A 25616-nucleotide genomic window follows, 5' to 3' on the forward strand; every position below is an offset into this window, starting at 1 on the left:
AATACGAGCTCACTTATGTAAAATCATTGTGGCAAGTGATAGCATGTGTAGAGCATGCAGGGAAGATGATGAGACGTTGGAGCATTTCCATTGCCATTGTCCGGCTTTCGCGTCTAGCAGATACCGGCACTTAGGTGGAGACAGAATACGAGACATGAACCAACTTATGAGAGTGGTATTGAAAACAATTAATGATTTTGTAAGTAACTTAACATTTTCTTTTTAGAGGTTAGTTTATAGTTTTTAGAGCGCACAACAAGCCGGTTACTGGCTTAGGTATATGTCCATAGTGTCATGGGGCGGATTAATATCTGCACCCTCTTTTCAACCTAACCTAACCCTGTGGAACCGCGAAACGGTCGATAGGACGGCGAAAATCCTATGGGGAGATCCATATCGTGAGAAGACGAGGCTATTGCTGTAAGGAAGTAGGATGGAGGTCAGTATTAGAGATGGCAAAATATCGATTACACTGTGGATATTTAATTTTTTGACTGAATATCAATTGATATATTTCCGATGGATATTATTGCAAAAGTAAATTTTTTGCAAAACAACAAAAATAAGCAATCCGACACTGAATGTATCCCTTAAGATACATTGCGCCTATAGAGGGTGCAATTTTTTTATCCGATTAGGCTTGCATTTTGTACAATGCTTTCTCTCATGATTTCCAACTGACTTATTAATCTTGGTTTTATTTGGTCTATGCACTGATATTGCTTCTATATAAATCGATTTCCTGATTTTTATCCCCTTCACCATAGGATGGAGGTATACTAATTTCGTCATTCTGTTTGTAACTCCTCGAAATATACTCTAAGATCCCATAAAGTATATATGTTCTTGATCGTCATGATATTTTAAGTCGATCTAGCCATGTCCGTCCGTCTGTCTGTCGAAAGCACGCTTACTTTTGAAGGAGTAAAGCTATCCGCTTGAAATTTTGGACAAATACTTCTTATAAGGTTGGGTTGGCATTGTAAATGGGCCATACCGGTCCATGTTTTGATATAGCTGCCATATAAACCGATCTTGGATCTTGACTTCTTGAGCATCAGATGTTTTGTTATGACTTCTAACAACTGTGCCAAATATGGTCCAAATCGGTCCATAACCTGATATAAACCGATCTGGGATCTAGAATTCTTGAGCCTCAAGAGGGCGTAATTATTATCTAATTTGGCTGAAATTTTGAACAACGGCTTATCCCATGACCTTCAATATACGCGTCAAATATGGTCTGAATTGGTCTTCAGCCCGATAGAGCTCCCCTATAAACCGATCTCTCTATTTTATTTTGGAGCCCCTAAAAGGCCCAATTCTTATTCGATTTCGCTAAAATTTTACACATATGCTTCTACTGTGGTCTCCAACACTCAATTCAATTAGCATAGCAATTCTTTTCTTTTATCCTTTGTTTGTCTTTAAAGAGATACCGGGAAAGAACTCGACAAATGCGATCAATGGTGGAGGGTATATAAGATTCGGCCCGGCCAAACTTAGCACGCTTTTACTTGTTACTTCTCTTTTTCGTTTGAAATATAGGTGATGGGAAATTAACGATAGTATCGATACTATCGATATTTATAATTAAAACTATCGAAAATATCGAATGTTTCGATTATCGATAGTATAGCAGGCAGCTCTAGTCAGTATAGCTTTCGGTATCCGCACTCCCTTTTCAACATAACCTAACCTAATCCAATTCAAATTCAAACGGCCAATCGTTTAAGTGCAAATATTTTTAACCAACAATATTTGAAAGTTGCGATAGTTTTGATTTACCTGACAATCCCTAGGGTTAAGTTGAATAGAGGGTGCGGATTAATATATTTTTTAATCTCTTTTGTAAAGTAAATTTCTTTAAAAATTTTTTAAATCGTTGAAGGTCTATTTTATTTAACGGCTACCAATATTTGGAATGATATCACCTTTTTCACTATGAGTTTTTATTTACCAGCCACAATAAAAAAAAAACTAGAAATAAGTCTTGCGAAGGCTGTCAATTTTTTTTTCGTGCGAAATAGAAGAAATCTGGGCTTCTTTTTAATACATTTAAAAAATTAAGAAAGACGTGATTGAATATTACGCTTAAGTATCAATTTTGTGGTAGGTAGCCGAAGCAACAACAGTAATATTTGACCGTTAAACACTTTACGATACACAAAATGAGTGCAAAACATATTTTAGCGTGTTAGTCAAAACTACTGTATCACCATTTTCATTGGGGCCGTTGCCAAAGAAACATTCGCTCTGAACTGGTTTTGTTTCTCATGCATTCGCAAATAATGTAATACAATGTCTATATTGATCGTTCTATGCTGATCAATCCGATTGGAAGATATCTTAAAAATATGAAATATGAAACTGAATTTTATACTTAAGAGCCTATTGTGTGGAAGCTAAACGAATTTGAAAACTTCGATTTTTTGCCGTTAAACACATAAAATATGATACGAATTCCGATATGGTGCAAAACCTGAGTTCAAAACTTGCAATGACATCTAAGTCGAAATTGCTGTATATTTTAAACCATCGCAATTACAAATATATACTATTTAAAGAACCATCCCACTGTGCATGATAAAAACACTCGCATCCGTGTGTGTGCAAGCAAGCAGGCCGCACATCCACCAACACACTGGCACTTTGCCATGCCATCCAGACAACCGGCTATGTGGCGGCATCGGCAATGGGCAACGGTAAAGAGCAATATAAGCGCAGCTTAGGGCCCTTTCTGTCGCTGACAAGGCGATTGGTCTTTATTTTGATTTCGGTTGCCGGCGAAGCAAGAAGCAGTAGCGCTATAGTGCGGAAACGGGCGGGTGCGCGTGTGACGAAAGACGACAACTAACTACAATCACTACTCCATGCAGAACGCAACAGCAACGAAAAAAAAAATAAGAACAAGATAAATCTATATTAATAACATTGTACACACACACAAACGCACACAGCGTGTGGAAAAGGCATCTGAAAGATACGCCAGCTAAATAGGAGTGAATATTAACACAAATAACACAGCAGCAAAACACATCGAGCAGCAGTAGTTGCGTTCTACGGCGACATATAACAACAACAACAACGACGATACTTAATAAAATACCCAACTAAATTGTAAAATAAGAATATAATAATCCACATCCGATTCGAGTTTGAGAAAAGCAAAAAAAGCAAAAATAATTCCATATCATACGACAAATACGCGAAACAAAGAACGACCCGGTGCCGATCGAGTAGACGCAGAAACGCATCAAAAGTGTTTTCCATATCCAAATGTGACAAAGTGATGAAGAGTGCAACATGGAAGGCAAAACATCGTTCCTTCCACGGCGACAACAACAACAAATGTAGCCCCAACAAGTGAATTGGATAGTGCGCGATAAATAATTGAAGAAGCAAGAAACCCCAGGAGGGGAAAATAAGTGTGCTGATCAGAAAAGAAAAAATTCAAGAGTTCTAAAGTCCAGTGCAAAGCATACATACATCGCAACAAGGCAGTCACTTAGCCAACCAATCAGTGGGGATAGAAAGTGAAATAGAAAGTAAATTAAATAAAAATACACATATACACACGCACAAGTTCATACATAACAAATAAATAAATATAAATAAGCACATATACAGCTATCCGTCCCTTGAGGACTGTTTGCATTCCTTATCGTTAAGCAAACTCTAACGCATACAATTGCCCAGTTAGAAATCAATCAATGGCAATGTCTTCCCAAATATTGCCAGTGCAGTGTCTAGTGTTAAGTGCCCTCTTTGGGAGTTTATTAACCCCCGTTCTCTGCTTTAACTTTGCCCCCAAGCCACAAGTGGTCATAGGAGCGCCACAGCTGAAGTTCTTCAAGTCTCACGTGAGGAGCTCCTACTTTGGATATGCCATGGTTATACGCCCCACCAGGTAAGCATTGAAAACGGCCATGTTGATAAGTGTTTTATTTGTTTGTTAAACCCCCTCCATAAACTGAAACTTCAGTTCAATTAGCGCCAATGATAACTCCCTGTTTCGGTTACCTAGTTTGCATTCAAACAAAGTATTTAACATGTCGTAAAATTCAAATAAATCCATTAGCAAGACAATTGTACTTGAAGCAGCAAAAGAACGCCTTAAACAAATTTTTATCACTGCGGGAAATGTGTCTGAGACATTGGTTGACACTCAGAGTTAAGTGTAGACAACAGACACCACCTACATTCAATGTATTTTCCCCCAAAGCATAGGAAAAATATCAAATAGGTTGATGCATTTTAAAAAGCTCTTACCAAGAGCGTTTCTGCATTCAGTTGAAGTCATCTTGACGCTTAAGGCCCGGATTCCAGTCCTCAAACTTGAATCGGACAGCATGCATTGATATCATAGAAGAAACCTCCTTGTTCCTTTATGTAATGTTCATGGCCGATTTTTTAATATATGCCACATCTTTAGAAATGTTGTTTTAAATTTAGCTATTATCTGCCCTATTCTGAATAACTGTTCCCTGGGAGTTTTTCCCTACACCCTAACAAATTCCTGGGAGTTTTTCCCTACTTTATAACAAATTCCTGGGAGGTTTTTTCCTACTAACCTTTCCATTATTCTAAATAAATGTCGAAAAGGGGAAATATCTCCCAGGAAAAGAAGTAGGGTTCTGAATCGAAAGAAAGGGAGAACCTGGGAAAATTTTCCCAAAAAATTGAAAGGGAGTTAGGAGGAAAAATTATATTATTTAATTGTTTTTATAAAAATACTTTTCTACTATTGGGTTGCCCAAAAAGTAATTGCTGATTTTTTAAAAGAAAGTAAATGCATTTTTAATAAAGCTTAAAATGAACTTTAATCAAATATACTTTTTTTACACTTTTTTTCTAAAGCAAGCTAAAAGTAACAGCTGATAACTGACAGAAGAAAGAATGCAATTACAGAGTCACAAGCTGTGAAAAAATTTGTCAACGCCGACTATATAAAAAAACGCAATTACTTTTTGGGCAAGTTTTATTAAAAATGCATTTATTTTCTTTTAAAAAATCCGCAATTACTTTTTGGGCAACCCAATAAAAGGAGGTCCCTTATAATTGAGCTTGAAGCCGAATCAGGCAGCACTTGTTGATATGCAAGAAAACCCTCAATGCAATGTTGATAGGCAAATGTGCAACATTGCACTTCAGACCATCAATTAAACGAAAATACGTGGTGTAGCAGGAAAAAAATCCATAAAAGTAGACCTTTAGATAAGGCAGCGTTTCAGGCAAACGCATGACGACGAAGTACTTCTCACTTAAGTAGTTCTGTCCATTCAGCCACCTAAACTTTTTTTTGGCAAGGGAAAACGCAAACATGCAGGAGGTGTGCCACGCATGCAACCAGGGACGGCACGACACAATTATATATATGTCCACCGGACCACTCTGAAAGAATCGCATTTTAGCCAATGATTGTTGGATTAAGACGGAAAGTTGTTATCACAACAAAGAAATATCTTGAGACGCTGTAGCCCATAGTTGTAAAGTAAAGCATTAAAAAAGCAACACTAAACATGTTTGCAAACTTCTTTATTAATCTTTAGTATAACTTCTTTTTGCTTACTCTTCCATTCAATGTTCTTTCTTCCAAAATATAATAGTCAAGATAATACAGTTGCTTTCGAAAAGTCGATATCCCCTCTTCCAAATTTTTTTCTCTCCCCATTCAATCAGAATAGGAGGATTTTATTTAAGGGAGAAATTAAATCCCTGGGAGTTTATTGCCAGGGAGTTTTCGGTATTGGGCTGTATATGTTTTTGATATTAGTAGGTTTGAAGTTACAAGATCAGATCGAAATGTTTGCGAAAACACAAGTCACATTAATCCCAAGGGGATTAGTTCTTCCTCGGAACTGATTTCCCACTAGTTCAAAAGAAAACTTTGAAAATGGTATATAAACAATCGGTTTCTTCTAAATACGTAAAAAGAAAAGTGTAGATGATTGGTGCATTTAATCCAGGTAACTTGAGCTATAAATGGTCGGTATCTTTATAGAGCAACAATGGAATTCGAATGGGGTGTTCAAATGATAATTGAACAATCCATGCTAAGCATTATTTTATTTAGAACGTATTAAAGTTGCACTTAAAACCATCTAATAATTTTAAATCTGGGTATTACGAGCTATTTCCATATCCACATCTATTTTGACGAAATTTTGCAGAAATGTCGATCGGTAACAAAGCAATCTGTAACTAACTTGCAGATCGTTTGAAAATTGTCGTTATTACAACAACCCACCTTCCACCATAGACTGGAGGTATACTAATTTCGTCATTCTATTTGTAACACCTCGAAATATGCGTCTAAGACCTCATAAAGTATATATTCTTGATTGTCATGACATTTTAAGTCGATTTAGCCATGTCCGTCCGTCCGTGTGTCTGTCGAAAGCACGCTAACTTTCGAAGAAGTAAAGCAAGGCGCTTGAAATTTTGCACAAATTCTTTTTATTATGAATGAATTTGGCGAAAATTTAAAATGTTTGTCAACAAAAGTTGTATGCTTGTGTTAATATTGCCTCTTGAGAAATAAAGCCCTTAATGATTTAACTTGAATAAATTTGAATATTCCAAAATATTTGAAAGTTTGATTAACTTAAATTTCACTTTTAACTGATCATGATTAATCGATTCATTAACAAAACAAATAGTTAACCGCATTGACCATTTTTATTCAGATTGTGCAAATTGTAATGGCCGTAAATTAAGTTTAGTCGATGTACACTCAAAGAAAAAAGTTTGCTAAAAATAGCAAACACTGTCTGTTGAATATATGTAGTTAATTTTGCTGTTATTATAGCAGTAGTTCTGCTATTATATCAGTATTTCTGCGATTTCAGAGCAGCAAGCTTTAATTTAGAAACAAAAGGCCTACACATTAGAAGAGCAATAACAAATAATGCGAGCGAGCTCAGCCACATTTCGATATGAATACCAATGGATGGATCAGGTAGCTTCTTTACACTAATATTTCAAAAATTAAAATCATCTCTTTCAACAAAATTTCTTTAAAAAAAAGCCTAAAGTAATCAAAACAAGTAACAGGCAAACATACAAAATTTCATATATTTTCCAGCAGGTTTTTGTACTTAAAACAGCAGATTTTGTTTGCTGATTTATTTGACCGAAATGTTTGCGAAAGCAGCCCCGCAAACATGCAGGAGGTGTGCCACGCATGCAACCAGGGACGGCACGACACAATTATATATATGTCCACCGGACCACTCTGAAAGAATCGCATTTTAGCCAATGATTGTTGGATTAAGACGGAAAGTTGTTATCACAACAAAGAAATATCTTGAGACGCTGTAGCCCATAGTTGTAAAGTAAAGCATTAAAAAAGCAACACTAAACATGTTTGCAAACTTCTTTATTAATCTTTAGTATAACTTCTTTTTGCTTACTCTTCCATTCAATGTTCTTTCTTCCAAAATATAATAGTCAAGATAATACAGTTGCTTTCGAAAAGTCGATATCCCCTCTTCCAAATTTTTTTCTCTCCCCATTCAATCAGAATAGGAGGATTTTATTTAAGGGAGAAATTAAATCCCTGGGAGTTTATTGCCAGGGAATTTTCGGTATTGGGCTGTATATGTTTTTGATATTAGTAGGTTTGAAGTTACAAGATCAGATCGAAATGTTTGCGAAAACACAAGTCACATTAATCCCAAGGGGATTAGTTCTTCCTCGGAACTGATTTCCCACTAGTTCAAAAGAAAACTTTGAAAATGGTATATAAACAATCGGTTTCTTCTAAATACGTAAAAAGAAAAGTGTAGATGATTGGTGCATTTAATCCAGGTAACTTGAGCTATAAATGGTCGGTATCTTTATAGAGCAACAATGGAATTCGAATGGGGTGTTCAAATGATAATTGAACAATCCATGCTAAGCATTATTTTATTTAGAACGTATTAAAGTTGCACTTAAAACCATCTAATAATTTTAAATCTGGGTATTACGAGCTATTTCCATATCCACATCTATTTTGACGAAATTTTGCAGAAATGTCGATCGGTAACAAAGCAATCTGTAACTAACTTGCAGATCGTTTGAAAATTGTCGTTATTACAACAACCCACCTTCCACCATAGACTGGAGGTATACTAATTTCGTCATTCTATTTGTAACACCTCGAAATATGCGTCTAAGACCTCATAAAGTATATATTCTTGATTGTCATGACATTTTAAGTCGATTTAGCCATGACGGCCGTCCGTTTGCTAAAAATAGCAAACACTGTCTGTTGAATATATGTAGTTAATTTTGCTGTTATTATAGCAGTAGTTCTGCTATTATATCAGTATTTCTGCGATTTCAGAGCAGCAAGCTTTAATTTAGAAACAAAAGGCCTACACATTAGAAGAGCAATAACAAATAATGCGAGCGAGCTCAGCCACATTTCGATATGAATACCAATGGATGGATCAGGTAGCTTCTTTACACTAATATTTCAAAAATTAAAATCATCTCTTTCAACAAAATTTCTTTAAAAAAAAGCCTAAAGTAATCAAAACAAGTAACAGGCAAACATACAAAATTTCATATATTTTTCCAGCAGGTTTTTGTACTTAAAACAGCAGATTTTGTTTGCTGATTTATTTGACCGAAATGTTTGCGAAAGCAGCCCCCTTATGTTTGTTGAAACAGCAGCAATGTCTGCTTTCCGATTTTCATCAGGCAAAAACTGCTGTTTAAACAATATCAAATTTGTTTCGAATAACAAATTTGGTTGAGTGTACACTATGCAGCAAAATGGTTGGAATTTAATTGTTTTACAGAAACAACTCAAAGTCAATAATATATTAAAATATTATTTCAAACATATGAGAATGGTTTAATTTACGGGACAGACTATGGTAGCCTTAGTACAAATCACAGTCTAAAATATCAGTGAAATCAGATAATAAATTGGCTTTTTGGGGCTTTAGTCCCAAAATCAAACTATCTAATTTCAGCGCAATATGTCAATATTTAAAGGCTATGGAGTGTTTACCACACACAGACGGTCAGATGAACATCGTTTAAGAATAAATAAATTTTTATTTTGATTTCTTGGTTTGTCTGGTTTGGTATTGGTAGATTCTGCACCCAGAAAAATTTGCCAGCTGATATCAGCAAACACTGTCTGCTGATATCAAATTAAAAATTTTAAACTATTGAATAAATCTAATTTAAATTTTTGGACTTCTAAACAACTATTGGGACATTTGCAATATATTAATAAAATTTTGATAATTTTAGGCGTTAATTTTTTGTTTAAATCGTAAATATATTGGTAGTAGTTTTTTTCTCTGCTGTTATTTAAATTCATTAAAAAATTTGGAAATTGTGGAAATTTGAAAAACAAATACTTTATATTCTTGTAGAACTGAAAAATAAGATGAATTAAATTTTTTTTATTTATAACACTTTTTAACATATTTTAACTTTAAAATTCGAAAACAGCAGAAAATGATTGCTGGTTTAGCAACAAACTACTGCAAATGCAAATTTTGCACACGAACATTCCACTAAGGAACAGTGGTAACAAACTACTGCTGACCCATTTTCAGCAGACTCTCTGCTGTTACAGTAAACATTGTTTTTACTAAAAAATTTCTCTGGTGTGCCTTTTTCTTTGAAAACCAATAGAAATTGACAAGTGCGATTCGGTTAGTTCTAAGTTTGCATGACCATCATCAGTGTTCGAACTTGGAAGATTAAACTGTTTTAGATATGATTAAACTGCTGATAATTTTAATGTAACTTGTTCCTGATTAAAGTTTGCTTTTTTTATTTTCAAAATTAGTTTAATATAGAAACAAGTAAAAGCGTGCTAAGTTCGGCCGGGCCGAATCTTAGTTCTTTGCGTGGTATCTCTTCTTAGGCAAAAAAGGATATAAGAAAAGATTTGCTCTGCTATTAGAGCGATATCAAGGTATGGTCCGGTTTCGACCACAATAAAATTATATGCTGGAGACCTGTGTAAAATGTCAGCCAATTCGAATAAGAATTTACATTGGAGCTGTATCCGGCTATAGACCGATTCAGACCATAATACATACGTATGTTGATGAGGCTCTAGAGGCTCAAGAAGTCAAGATCCCAGATCAGTTTATATGACAGCTATATCAGGTTATGAACCGATTTGAACCTTGTTTGGCACAGTTGTTGAAAGTCATAATAAAATACGTCATACCAAATTTCAGCCAAATCGGATAGAAATTGCGCCCTCTAGAAGGTCAAGAAGTCAAGACCCCAGATATATTAATATGACAGCTATATCAGGTTACAAACCGATTTGAACCGTACTTGGCACAGTTGTTGGACATTATAACAAAACACGTCGTGCAAAATTTCATTCCAATCGGATAAGAATTGCACACTCTAGAGACTCAAGAAGTCAAGACCCAAGATCGGTTTATATGGCAGCTATATCAAAACATGGACCGATATGGCCCATTTACAATCTCAACCGACCTACACTAACAAGAAGTATTTGTGCAAAATGTCAATCGTTTAGCTTTACTCCTTCGAAAGTTAGCGTGCTTTCGACAGACAGACGGACGGACGGACAGACGGACGGACATGGCTAGATCGACATAAAATGTCACAACGATCGAGTATATATATACTTTATGGGGTCTCAGACGAATATTTCGAGTAGTTACAAACAGAATGACGAAATTAGTATACCCCCATCCTATGGTTGAGGGTATAACAATGTCCAATTATTTTACTGGATTCCGATAAAATCAATAGGTAATAATTTAGTTTTTTCTTTTTAAGTCATATCTTCACAGTAATACTCGTAATGTAGCTATTTCAACAGATTTGGCAAAACGCATGAGAAAATCGATGACACATTTAATGATGCAAAAACAAGGGTAACAAATTTGCAGGCTTGTATTACAAAAACTGCACTTTTTAATAACAAATTTACCTCCATCTATGTAGTTGATATTTGAGCCGAAGGATATGGTCGGTCAGTCAGTCAACGCAATTTAACCCCCGAAGCAACATATCCGGTGTGCATAAACTATGGTGCCATATATAGACCATGCAATTGAGTGCTCACACTCCCACCCTAAGGCGGAGGGTGTACTATGAATTTAAAACATCCCTCTGTTTTGGTTTCGGGCATATAAAATTGGAACCACAGTGCTGTGCCATGTGTTGCTGGGGATACCGAAAACTAAGAACTTTTTTGGTGCACGTTCATGCTCCCTTTTGAAATAAACAAACAATGCAAACGGGAACCGCCGTTGCCACCACCACCACGGGTATCGCCGCCAACACCACCATGTCTGATTGCCAAAGGAAAAAATGTTGCCCAAATACTTAGACTGCTAGTCAGTATGGCAGTCGAAACTCTTCATGTTGGCTTCCCATAAAGACAATCCACAATCCATTAACAAACGAAATTTTTAAATAAATATTCACTTTTCTTGTTGAAATTTGGAGAATACCGGCCGGTTGGCGGACAGGCTTGAGGCCTGCCTGCTGGCATTATGGCGCGGTGGAACCATCGATTGGCCACAAATGCCCTTCTCTTTTTCTCGAGGAAAAATAACAACAATAACAATGCAATTAATTGTTTTTAAATTTGATTACACTTTATTGCGACATGCGTTGGTAGTGGCTCCGTTCGTCCGCTTGTTGTTTATCTTTTGATGTTCTGCCGGGTGATTCTTGCCTTTTCTGCCTTAATTTTCCATTTTTTTATTCAATTAACGTTGCATACGCTTGCCAAGGGGTGTCCACGAGGGACTGAGGAGCGGTGGTGTACTTTTGCTGAATTAACATTAATAAACATAATTAACCACACCAAATACGCTGGTGTGTGCTTTCATGAAACCTCCAATTAATTATAATAAATAAAAAAACCTATTGAAAAAAACAGATTGCAAAAAATCTGTCACTTTATGTGAATGAAATCATGGTGAAAAGCTTTCAAATAGAAAAAAAAAACAACCACTTGCGGAAGTTGTTAAACATGTAGACAATTTTACTATATGACCACGGGTACAACTGCTATGCTGTTGTATCTGCTGTGCTGCAAACAACAAAGAGAATTAAAAAAAAATAATAATAATACAGATAATAATAACGTTGAAAAAGTCACCTCTCCCAGCTATGTGATTTACTTACAACTATTTATATTGTGTACAGAATGTATTGAAAAAATATATGTTTGTATTATAAATGCAAAGGTTAGGGATGTCGGGTGAACCCATCTGAAGATGCTATCATATTGGTTACCCGGAAAATATTTGCAAAAATATGGAAACTAAACCGCTTCTTCCATTCTGTTGATATTCATTCTAAAAGTATATTCATCAAATATTTGATCCATCTTGTTTTGTTATAATTGCCCAAAATATGTAAAATTCGTACATTCTTGATTTTGTATGTGAATACACAAGACACAATTATTTTACACAGTTGGTTTGTTCAAAAACAAATCAAAAAGCGTTAACCATTATATCAAAAAAGGCTTTTTATTTGTTCTTCTTTCGATAGCAGGATTGCATCCTGTCAACCAGGCTATTTTTAATTTTTATTAGACTCCGTATTAGAAGCAACTAATGCTGAGGCACCCTATGGCATACGCTGGGGTATTAACGACTTCCTCGGAGACATCGACTACGCGGATGATATATGTCACTTTACACACCGCTTCGAGCACATAAAGGCTTAACTATAACGACAGAATGAAAATGCTGTCAAAGTAGGCCTGAGGATTAACATAGCAAAGACCAAATTGATGAGGATAGAAACATCAAATCTGACATCGCTCACTATAAACGACCATATCATTGAAGATGTTGACAACTTATCATATTTTGGCAGCAAAATATCAAATGATGGGGGATCAGAGACAGACATACGCGTACGTGTCATCAAGGCTAGAAGCGCTATTCTTAAATTCAACAAAGTTTGGAGATGCAGTAACATCTCACATAATACAAAAGTCAGTAGTGTGAAATCTATTTTATTACATGGTTATACAACTTGGAGCTTGACACAAGCGACTACCCGTAAAGTCCAAATTTTCCATAAATTGCTGCCTACGACAAATACTTCGAATTTTCTGGCCAAACCGTATTGCAAAAATAAGAATTGCAAATAAGAACAAACACTTCCCCTGTCGATGTAGAAATCCGGGAGAGAAAATGGACTTGGATGGGTCGTATCCTACTCCGACAGTGCGATGATATAGCGAGAAGTGTCCTAGACTGGAAACCGCACGGACAGCGAGGGAGGGGACGACCGAAAAACACATTGATCCGCTGTACGCAAACAGAGTTGGAATCAACGTATATATCGTGGAATCAAGCCATGGCTATTACTATTGGCCATATGTTATTGTAATATATTTAATATGCTCCAATTGTTAATAAAGGACATGTATACATTCGATAGCATGTAAAATGTATGTTTATTTGTTGATCTTACCAGTTTTTTGTTAAATCAAACAAGGAAACACAAATTTGAAATGCAATCAAATGTAGGGCAAATAAAAGCCTTTTTTTCTAATGATTAACGCTTTTTAATTTATTTTTAAACAAACAAAATGTGTAAAATAAAAGTGTCTAATGGGAATACAAAATCAAGAATTTTAGAATTTGACACATTTTGTACAAAATTAACAAAACAAGATGGATCAAATATTTGATTAATCTAAAAGTACCTTAAGAGTCATACAGCTCGACTCGGTTTCCCTTCTTGAAGAAAAATAATGTATTGGGTTGTCCAAAAAGTAATTGTCGGTAATATAGTAGTAATATAGTCGGCGTTGACAAATTTTTTCAACGGCATTATTGCATAATTGCATTATTTCTTCAGTCAGTTATCAGCTGTTACTTTTAGCTTGCTTTAAAAAAAAAGTGCGCGAAATTTTGTTTACATTTGTTTGTTTGGCGTCAATTTTAATATGGGTACCACGTGCATTGATAGAAATTCATTTAACAAACCGAATCAACGCTTGTGATATGCACCTTAAACGCAATGAATTCGATCCGTTTTTAAAACGAATCATAACTGGAGATGAAAAATGGATTGTTTACAACAACGTTAGTCGAAAACGATCATGGTCCAACCAGCTCAAACCACTTCAATAGCTGATATCCACCAAAAGAAGGTTATGCTGTCTGTTTGGTGGGATTGGAAGGGTGTGGTATATTTTGAGCTGCTTCCAAGGAACCAAACGATTAATTCGGATGTTTACTGTCAACAATTGGACAAATTGAATACAGCCATTAAGGAGAAGCGACCAGAATTGGTCAATCGTAAAGGTGTCATATTCCACCAGGTCAACGCTAGACCGCACACATCTTTGGTCACTCGCCAAAAACTGAGTGAGCTTGGCCACCATATAGCCCTGACCTTGCACCATCAGACTACCATTTATTTCGATCTTTGCAGAACTCCTTAAATGGCAAAACTTTCGGCAATGATGAGGCTATAAAATCGCACTTGGTTCAGTTTTTTGCAGATAAAGGCCAGAAGTTCTATGAGCGTGGAATACTAAATTTGCCAGGAAGATGGCAAAAGGTTATCGAACAAAATGGCAATTATATATTTGATTAAAGTTCATTCTAAGTTTTATTAAAAATGCATCTACTTTCTTTTAAAAAATCCGCAATTACTTTTTAGGCAACCCAATAAATGAATACAAAACAAGTAAAAATGCGTTATGTTCGGCCGAGCCGAACTTTGAGTACCCACCACCTCGGGTATATATGTTTACATATATTCGTTAGCACATTTCATCATGATCCGGTGAAAAATGTATAATTTATGCCCCCATAGCAGCGAAATATGGTCCAATGTAGACCAAATTCGACACTGATATTGAGAGGTCTAATAAGTACAGGTCATTGTTCAATTTTGTAGGACATAATAGTGGTCTTTTTGGTAGCCATGGCCAAATATAGATCGATCTAAACCATATACTACAAGGATGTTGAAAAGCCTAACATAAGTCACTTTTTCCAATTTCACCGAAAATGGATTATAAATGTGCTTTTTATGGAGCCAAGACTTTAAATAGAGAGATCGATCTATATGGCAGCTATATCAGGTTATGAACCGATTTTTACCAAACTCAGCACATTTATTGGAAGTCATAATAAAACACCTCATACAAAATTACAGCCAAATCGGATAAGAATTGCGCCTTCTAAAAGCTCAAGAGGTGAAGACCCAAGATCGGTTAATATGGCAGCTATATCAGGCTATGAACTGATTTTGACCATACTTCGCAAAGTTGTTGGAACTGATATCAAAACACTACGTGCAAAATTTCAGTCAAATTGGAGGAGAATTACGCACTCTAGAGGCTCAAGAAGTCAAGACCCAACATCGGTTTATATGGCAGCTATATCAAAACATGGACCGATTTGGCCCATTTACAATCCCAACCGACATACGTAAGAAGTATTTGTGCAAAATTTCAAGCGGCTAGCTTTACTCCTTGAAAAGTGCGTGTTTTCGACAGACAGACGGACGGACGGACATGGCTAGTTCGACTTAAAATGTCTCGACGATCAAGAATATATATACTTTATGGGGTCTTAGACGCATATTTCGAGGTGTTACAAACAGAATGACGAAATTAGTATACCCCCATCCTATGGTAAAGGGTATAAACATTTTTTCTTAAAAGAAAATCAAAAAATCTAAAAATTTTAATTGTTTGTCTAAATCTAAATCCTTCGATAAATTTTTTAATCAATTTTTTATTGATTAAATATCATTAAAATGTTAACTTTATCTTTTTTTGTGATTTTGTAATCTTATAATTTTTTTTTAACAAAATAAGATTATATTACATTTTGGTCTTTAAAGAGAATTTCATTAAAATTTGATTCAAATTTTATCTTATAAAAAACATCATTTAGTTTAGTCTTTAAAAAATCCTTATTAAGATGTTGTAGTAAGAAAAATAATGTTGAGGCTCAAGCCTGGGCACAGTTTTATCTTGGGACAATTTGTTGGAAAAAAAATCACTGAAATTTTATCCTAAAAAAATATTTCATCGAAATTTAGTTGAAAAAAGATAATTAAAATTTTTTCTTAATTTTCGAGGTATTATATACAGAAAGTGCATTAAGTTTTGTTTTAAGTGAAATTTTGTCTTTTTTTTCTGAAATTTGAAATGAGGCTGAAATTAAGCACAACGACTAATCAGAAATGTATGCCATGTACGTCAGAGTTTCTCACAGACCATCGTTGTTGCCAGTCATTGCAAAATATTACCTACACAATTTCAGATGAATGGATCAAAACTTGCGCCCTGTAAAGGTAAAGAAGTCAAAGTCAAATTGTCATTTAAATTCTAAGCGACTAACATCATCCAGAAGAATTGTGCAAAATTGTTATAGGTTAGCTTTACTCGACGGAAGGCCATTGCTTATTCTGTTACTAAATGTCATGACGATCAAAATATGCACACTTGTATACTTTATAGGGCTTTGTTGCACACGAAATGAAGAAATTAGAATACCTATAAAAAGAAATATGTCGCTATAATTGTAAACCTCAAGCTGCTGTAGTTTCCAATAGATGACTTCTACTTTGATTTTACAAAGTTTTCTTCACATTTTACTAATCACTAGATCAACACATTGGGATCTATTTCTTTGATCAAATGTTAAAATTTGATGTATTAAACAGTTCTTTTGAAAAAAAATTATCTTCATCCACCTAAACCAAATTTTATGGATATATGTGATGACTACACTCAGAGTAATTTGTTGGTGAAAACAGAAAAAATGTTTGCTGTAAAAGCAAAAAGACTGCTAAAAATAGGTCAGCAGTAGTTTTTTGCAATAATTTGAATTTTTTGAAAAATTTTCTATGCATTCATTCAAAAGTTAAAAAATGTTTAATTTGATATTAACAGACAGAGTTTGCTGATATCGGCAGACCAATTCAGTTTGTTATATATTTTTCTTAAATACAGAAAAAATTAAAGCCAAAATTGAGAGTTGTCTTGCAAACGAAAGATCTCAGTTCCAAAATTTAAGTTCACAGGAAAGAGTGTATATTTGTGTATTTCTTCATTTGACACAAGTCTCACCACAAGACATAAAGGGGTCAGTGCACGCCAAACATCAACTTTCATCCTGAAAAAGACGATTTAGATTTATGCATGTAATTGTTTTCCTTTCTATAGAACACAACTTGTCGAATGTCATCATGCTGACCGTTGACATGTCTGTTAGATCTGTACCAAGCAGAAAACGTTGTCCGCATGTTCCGATCAATTGAATTGATTTAAGAAACGAATCTTCCATATACACAGTGTATGCACCACATAAACATGATGCTCATCATGGGCCCTTTGAGTTTTCATCTCCCCCATATGTAGCCGATTTACACTCCATCTATCTTAACGAGGGGGGATGAAATATCCAAGAAATTTTTAAATATTTTCCAACTTGGGACAAACAATAAACAAGGCAGCCACGTTGTTTTTATTGCCTCTGACACAACTCATGTTCCATCAAATCGACAAACACATATGCACTTGGATGCATGACAAGCACACGCATGTTTTATAGTCCCATACATCCCATCTGTGTGTTTTTTGTTTGGTTGTTAAACTCCAGTGTCTGGTGACGCCTAGTCGGTGCATCGTGTCAACTTTTGGAGGGGAAGAATATTCAGACAAACGTGGACAAATCGATTTTGGGGAATATGAAAAGAATTGCCCTCAAATTGGTGGAGTTTAACCGAAAATAATTCCGTGGATTTCCAATAGGGAAATTTAAATTTGAAATGAGTCCAACGCATTAGCAGACCCTTCAGCAGATGCCATTTCATAAATCAGAAATGCATGCCTATATGTACGTATGCGTTTATGTGTGCATATCGATATGTATAAATAAATAATGTTTGGGTAAAGTTAGAAGAAATATTTATTTTTTGTATTCATAGGGAAAAACATTGTTGCTGGACCCAAATTCTTCTGCACATAACATCCAGCATTTTTATGTAATGTCTTTTGAAAATATTTGTTTTTTGTCTTGGATTTAGTGAACAAAGGTGCAACACAAATTTCACTAGAAAAAAATAATAGCGAAGTGTACCGTCATTCTCGTTGCAACTCTTTAAAATATTGCACAAAACTCCATAAAGTAACTACACTGTGCATATGTGTAGTTACTTTATGGAAACCACAAAAAGGATAATGAGAAGTCAAGCAACAAACGGATAAGAATTCCAACCCCTAGGCGCTCAGGAAGTAAAATCGATGAAAAGATTTATGTGGGAGCTATGGGCCGATTCAGATTTTACTTAGCATGGATTTTAGGTTATAGCAGAAATCGTTGTGTGAATCAGATTGGGAATTGCTTACTCCGTTTGAAAGCTTTATGTCTAGTAGGTCTACCAGAAATCCGCAAATAGTAATTCCACTTATTAGGAATTCTATTAATATGAAGTCGTTTGCAGTTAGTTTTGCTCGTTGCTGAAATTATTTGCCTCTATCCCTACGCATTTTCTCTCAGAGTAACGGTGCCCATTAATTACAATTCACATTTCAATATACGTTCATTTTTCCATAGTCGGCAAACATGATCGGTTTGGGGCGGCCAGTCACTGACTTGAAAATATATATCAGATTCATCATGTACTCTAAAATAATTCTTATTTGATCCCTATATTGCAATTGTCAGCAAATACGTCGTATTTGCGTGGTGTTATGGGAGTGGGGTGGATCCATAGACACTTTTTCCCCAATATTGATATCAGATTCGTGCTTTATTCCAAAAGACCTTCCATTAGAGTCCCATATTGCTATGATCGTAAATATATCCTCTTTCGTATTCTACACTCAAAAAAGCTTTAATTTGAGCCCCATATTGCCATGGTCAGTAAATAAGTCCTGTTTGGGGGTGTTTTGTGAAAGGGGTGGACCCCCAGAAACTTGGTCCAACATTTTGATATCAGATTTGTATTCTACTCGCAAATACCTTTCATTTGAGTCCCATATTGCCATGGTCGGTAAATATGTCCGATTTAGGGGTGTTTTGGGGGTTGAGATAGCCCCCAAACACTTGATCCGACAATTGGATATCAGACACGTTTTCTAATCTTAAATACCTTTCACTTGCGTCCCATATTGTCCTGATTGTTCTATTTATATATTTGGTAGGTTTTGGGGTAAAGGCGGCCCCCCTTCGGAAATTTGGAAAAAAGAAAATTTTTGTTTTCAGGTTATAATAAGCGAACACACAAAATTTCGCTTACATCGCACCACCCATCTCCGAAATCTGTCCCTTCTGAAAATTAGTGTAAGGGGCAGGGTCATGAATAATATGAAGGTTAAGTTACTTAGCTGAAACTGAAAGTGGAAAGGCACCATAAACGTTATGGTTGCCAAAATGTTTGGATTAAAATTAACGCAAATAGGAGAACACATAAACAAAAAATGAACGTAAAAAGAGAAAAAGCTGACATTATCAATGGCCAGTACAATCAAAAATAAAAAAAAAATATATCGGCTTATAGCTTTCCCCGACGTTTTTTCAGGGATTCCTGCTTGGGGCTCTAAACGTATAATAGAGAAATCGGTTTAAAGAAGGATTTCTGCAATATTTCTAGCGGTAGGCTTTACTTGTTCGTGAGTTAGCGTGCTCTCAGACATAGGTATTGACACGGCTTAAACGACGTTAAATGTCCGGACTATCAATAATATATAAACTTCATGGAGTCTCAGACCAATACGGAATAAGATGTTAGTATACCCCTATCCTGCGGTGAAGGGCTTAAAAATATATTGGATTTTTATATAAATCTCAATCGATATCCAGACTATTTAAGGCGAAAAGTGATTTAATTAAAAATACTCAAGGTTAACATTTCTTACAATGAAAACGAGCAAACCATATATTCAGTGGAAGAATTCTAAGAATAGTTTCCTAGAACCATGTGTCTTTTTAACAAGTAAAAATGTGCTAAGTTCGGCCGGGCCGAATCTTATATACCCTCCACCATGGATTGCATTTGTCGAGTTTTTTGTGCGGTATCTCTTTTAAGGCAAACAAAGAATAATGACTAAGAACTGTTATGTAAGTGGAGCTATATCAAGTTATAGTCTGATTCGGACCATAAGTGAATTGAATGCTGCAGAAATCATTGTGTAATATTCAGTCCATTCGGATAAGAATTGCGCCTTGTAGGGGCTCAAGAAGTAAAATCGGAAGATCGGTTTATATGGGAGCTGTATCAAGCTATGGATCGATTTAGACCATATAAGACTCGTATGCTGTGCCAAATCGGATGAGAATTGCGCCCTGTAGTGGCTAAAGAAATAAAATTCCAATATCGGTTTGCATGGCAGCTATACCACGTTATTCACCGATTCGCACATACTAAGCGCAGTTGTTGAAAATCGTAACAAACTATCTCATGCAAAATTTCAGCCAAATCGGATGAGAATTGCGCCCTCCAGCGGCTCAAGAAGTCAAGGTCCAAGATCAGCTTATAAGGCAGCTATATCAGGTTATGAACCGAGTAAGACCATGCTTAGCATAGTTGTTGGAAGTAATACCAAAACACCGCGTGCAAAATTTCAGTCAAATCGGACGAGAATTGTGCCCTATAGAGGCTCAAGAAATCAAGACTCAACATCGGTTTAAATGGGAGCTATACCAGATTATGCACCGATTTTCGCCATACTAAGCACAGTTGTTGGAAGTCATACCAAAACACCGTGTTCAAAATTTTTGTCAAATCTGACGAGAATTGCGCCCTCTAGAGGCTCAAGAAGTCGAGACTCAAGATCGGTTTATATGACAGCTATATCAAAACGTTGACCGATTTGGCCCATTTACAATCCCAACCGACCTACACTAATAAAAATTATTTGTGCAAAATTTCAAGCGCCTAGCTTTCATCCTTTGAAAGTTAGCGTGCTTTCGACAGACAGACGGGCGGACATGGCTAGATCGACTAAGAATGTCATGACCATCAAAAATATATATACTTAATGGTGTCTTAAATGCCTATTTCGAGGTGTTACAAACAGAATGATGAAATTAGTATACCCCCATTCTATGGTGGAGGGTATAAAAATCCAATTATCGGTTTTTAGCAGTTTCGTTACTGTTTGATTGAACACTTAAAAATAAAACGGCTGAAGCCAAACAAAACTACTAACTGATGTTGGTATGATATGAGATAGGACTAAGTTTTGTGAAATTCATACTATAAGTGTGCGAAAAATATTAAAAACTACTTAATGCCAATCCATCAGTAAACCAAAGGGCTAAGGAAACTTTATCTGCCTTTATCTTAAATTAATTAAATGGTAATCAGTGTAATTAGTTTGCTGATAGCAGCAAACACTGTATGCTGATGTCAAATTATACATTTTTACTTTTTGAAGGAAACTATTCAGCATTTTTATACCCTCCACCATAGGATGAAGGTATACTATTTCGCCATTCCGTTTGAACCACCTCGAAAAATGCGTCTAAGACCCCATAAAGTGTATGTTTATTAAGCCGATCTAGCCATGTCCGTCCGTCTTTCTGCCTGTCGAAAGCACGTTTACTTTCGAAGGAGTAAAGCAAAGCGCATATATTTTTGTACAAGTACAATACTTCTTATTTGTGTAGGTCTGTTAGGATTGTAAATGGGCCAAAACCAATCTTGGATCTTGACTTCTTAAGGACGCAATTCTTATTCGATTTGGCTGAATTTTTTTCATGTAATATTTTGATATCACTTCAAACTATTGTGCTAAGTACGGTTAAAATCGGTTCAAAACCTCATAAAGCTGCCAATAAACCGATCTCCCGATTACATTCCTTGAGCCTCTAGAGAGCGAAATCCTTATCCGATTGGTATGAAATTTTCACATATCGTTTTGCCAAGTATGGTCTGAATCAGTATATAACCTGATATAGCCGCCATATAAACCGATATCCCTATTACACTTCTTGGGTTTCTGAAGGGCGCAGTTTTATATCCAATTTGGTTGAAATTTTGATATGTCGTTTTGGTATAACATTCAACAAATGGTCCTGGAAGTCGCTTGTGTCAAGCTCCAAGTTGTACAGCTAAATAATAAAATAGATTTCACACTACTGTTGAAGATTCAGACTTTTGTATTATGTGAGATGTCACTGCATCTCCCTAAACTTTATTGAATAAAAGAAATGCACTTCTATCCTTTTTGATACGTTAGCGGATGTCTGCTTCCGAACTTCCGTCCAGGTAATTTTGCTGTCAAGATAGCAAAATTTGTCACCTTCTTCAATGACATGGCCGTTTATAGTGAGCTGTGTCCGTTTTTTTGTTCCTATCCTTATCAAGCGCTCCAATTTTGATTTTGTGTGCTCAAAGTAATGTGCAAAGAGGCAAATATCATCCGTGTAGTCGATGTATTCAAGAAAGTCGTTTATACCTCAACGAATACCATAGGGTGCCTCAGCATATGTCACCTCCAAGACGAAATCGCCTTTTATGGGCCCGCTCTATAAGACTCTATATGGCAGCTATATCCAAATGCAGACCGATCTGTACTATATAGGAAACGGATATCAGAAAGCCTAACACAGGTCCTTGTGCAAAATTTCGGCCAAATCGGGTAATAAAGGCGCGTTTTATGGGCACAAGACCTTAGATCAGGAGATCGGTCTACATGGCAGCTATGTCGAACCACAAGCCGATGAGGGCCATATTCAATACTGATGTTGAAGGGTCTAGGTTAGGATAGGTTTAAGTAGCAGTGACAGTGTCAGATATCAGACTCACTTAGACGTTTTCGTTCATTGTGATACCACAGGAACAGAAGAAGGAAGATCCCTTCAAGTACAGTTGAAGCATCCAGATCGCTTTAAAAAGCCCAACAACTTGCGAATCTTCACATCCGTTAAATCAGACAGGTTCTCAAAGAAATGAGACACACACACACAAGAGGTGTTCTATAATCTCTTCTTCTTCGATGTCCTCACAGCTTCTGCAAAATTCGTTGCTGGCAACCTTGTTTTCCGATTAGACAGTGACCTGCCATGACGGACAAATTGACAGAGACGTCTTTTCTAGCCTGTGACAACAAAGCGGTATACCTCTTCAAGTCTAGATTAGGCCACATAGTTTTGGAATGCTCACAGACCCTCTTTGTGACCATCTATCATTCGTTGTCTTTCGAGGCTAGTCCTGAAAACTTATCTTATACAAAGGTAATATCTAGTACCTTCTGCCTGTTCCTGGTAATAAAGGTCGGTTTATCCCCTTTATTACAAATCGCCATATTGCAACTTATAATATATTCGATAAGCAGCTCCCCCCTTTCGTTGACATCCGAATTTCCCTATATCTGGTGATGTGCATTAGCTTTTCTTCCCTGCAGAAGCGACTTCAACCAGGAACTTAAGATCTGAAGGCGACATCTCTGAATCGTGTGCCATATATAAGAAAGCCAGCCAGTAATGAGATTGTTTATTTCAAGGCTGGCTACTACTAAATCTTTAGTGCTTAGCGACGGAAGAAGAAAAACATTTAGACTACTCTTTGCAAGAATACATTCTCTGTGTCTCCCATTCCCCGTATCCTTGGGTAGTTTAAATCCCAAAATTCTCAGTCAACGAACCATTCCTCCACACACCCATGGTTCCTGGATAAGAACCGCATCAAATCCCCCAGGCACCATTAGGATCTAACTGGCAACTTTATAGTATTTAAAGCTCACACCAAGCCGAATACTGGCTAAGGTGTATGCCAATAGTGGCATGGGGCGAACTTGACAAATGCGATCCATGATGGAGGGTATATAAGATTCGGCTCGGCCGAACTTAGCAGGCTTTTACTTGTTTCCCCGTAACATCCCTTTTATAATTAACCAGCACTCAATTTCAGCAAACAACAGACTTTTCAGCAGTCAGCCTGCTGCTCTGGAATTGTAGAACCACTGATGTAATAGCAGAACTACTGGTATAATAGTAGCAAAACTAAAAATTCAGCAGACAGTGGTTGCTATTTACAGCAAATTTTTTTTCTATGAGTTTTCTTTTATGGGTCCAAGACCTTAACCCATTTTGGGTTAACTAAAACCGAGATTTCTGCGAAGCTAGACACAGCAAAAAGTACTGGTTGATACTTTGTAAATATATAGAATGATTTCTGTGATTTAATATCCACCACTCTCCTAAGAACATCCGAGCTCCCACCATCCCCTCATAAAACTATAAACTGTCCAAAAGGACATGTTTTGAATTAAATATTACAATTGTGATATCACTTCAATTTGATAAACTGATTATATATATATATATATATATATATATATATATATATATATATATATATATATATATATATATATATATATATATATATATATATATATATATATATATATATATATATATATATATATATATATATATATATATATATATATATATATATATATATATATATATATATATATATATATATATATATATATATATATATATATTTATTTATTACAATACTGCACTACAGACAGTTTATCAAATTGAAGTGATATCACAATTCCTATCTCATATCATACCAACAAATGCGATCCATGATGGAGGGTATATAAGATTCGGCTCGGCCGAACTTAGCAGGCTTTTACTTGTTTCCCCGTAACATCCCTTTTATAATTAAGCAGCACTCAATTTCAGCAAACAACAGACTTTTCAGCAGTCAGCCTGCTGCTCTGAAATTGCAGAACTACTGATGTAATAGCAGAACTACTGGTATAATAGTAGCAAAACTAAAATTTCAGCAGACAGTGGTTGCTATTTACAGTAAATTTTTTTTCTATGAGTTTTCTTTTATGGGTCCAAGACCTTAACCAATTTTGGGTTAACCGAGATTTCTGCGAAGCTAGACACAGCAAAAAGTACTGGTTGATACTTTGTAAATATATAGAATGATTTCTGTGATTTAATATCCACCACTCTCCTAAGAACATCCGAGCTCCCACCATCCCCTCATAAAACTATAAACTGCCCAAAAGGACAAGTTTTGAATTAAATATTACAATTGTGATATCACTTCAATTTGATAAACTGTCTGTAGTGCAGTATTGTAATATATATATATATATATATATATATATATATATATATATATATATATATATATATATATATATATATATATATATTGTTATTATTAGTTTTACGCGTATGCAATGGCCCAAGGGGTAGAAAACAACCCACGCCATATCTCGGAAACCAATTGAGATAACTCAAAGATGTATATCAAAAATCATGCAAAAATTCCAACGGGTAGCGGGCCGAAATGGGTTAAATCGGGAGATTGGTATAAATGGCAGCTAATCCAAATATAGACCGATCTGAACCACATAGGGAACGGATGTCGGAAACCCTAGCATAGATCCTTGTGCCAAATATCAGCGAATTCAGCGCAGTTTGTGAGCCCAAGACCCGTAAATCTAAAAAAAAGATATAGTCCGATAAGAATCTGTGCAAAGTTTTAGCAAATTATCTTAATTTTTAAAGCCTGTAGCGTGATATCAACAGACAGAGGGACGGACGGACTAAGCTAGGTCGTCTTAGATTTTTACGACGATCAAGAATATATAAATACTTTATAGGGTCGGAAAT

The 25616-nt window shown here is 35.7% G+C and overlaps 1 protein-coding gene across 1 annotated transcript in view; it reads left to right on the forward strand.

Moving 5' to 3' along the window:
• The first annotated feature begins 2784 nt into the window (after positions 1-2784).
• LOC106091014 (integrin alpha-PS3) overlaps positions 2785-25616 on the forward strand; it is a 71282-nt gene continuing 48450 nt past the window's right edge. The window contains exon 1 of the mRNA XM_013257405.2: positions 2785-3910. Coding sequence (XP_013112859.2) covers positions 3714-3910 — 197 coding nt within the window. The 5' untranslated portion in view covers positions 2785-3713. The remainder of the gene's footprint in view (positions 3911-25616) is intronic.

Source organism: Stomoxys calcitrans, chromosome 5 (assembly GCF_963082655.1).
Source record: "Stomoxys calcitrans chromosome 5, idStoCalc2.1, whole genome shotgun sequence".
Lineage (NCBI taxonomy): Eukaryota > Metazoa > Arthropoda > Insecta > Diptera > Muscidae > Stomoxys > Stomoxys calcitrans.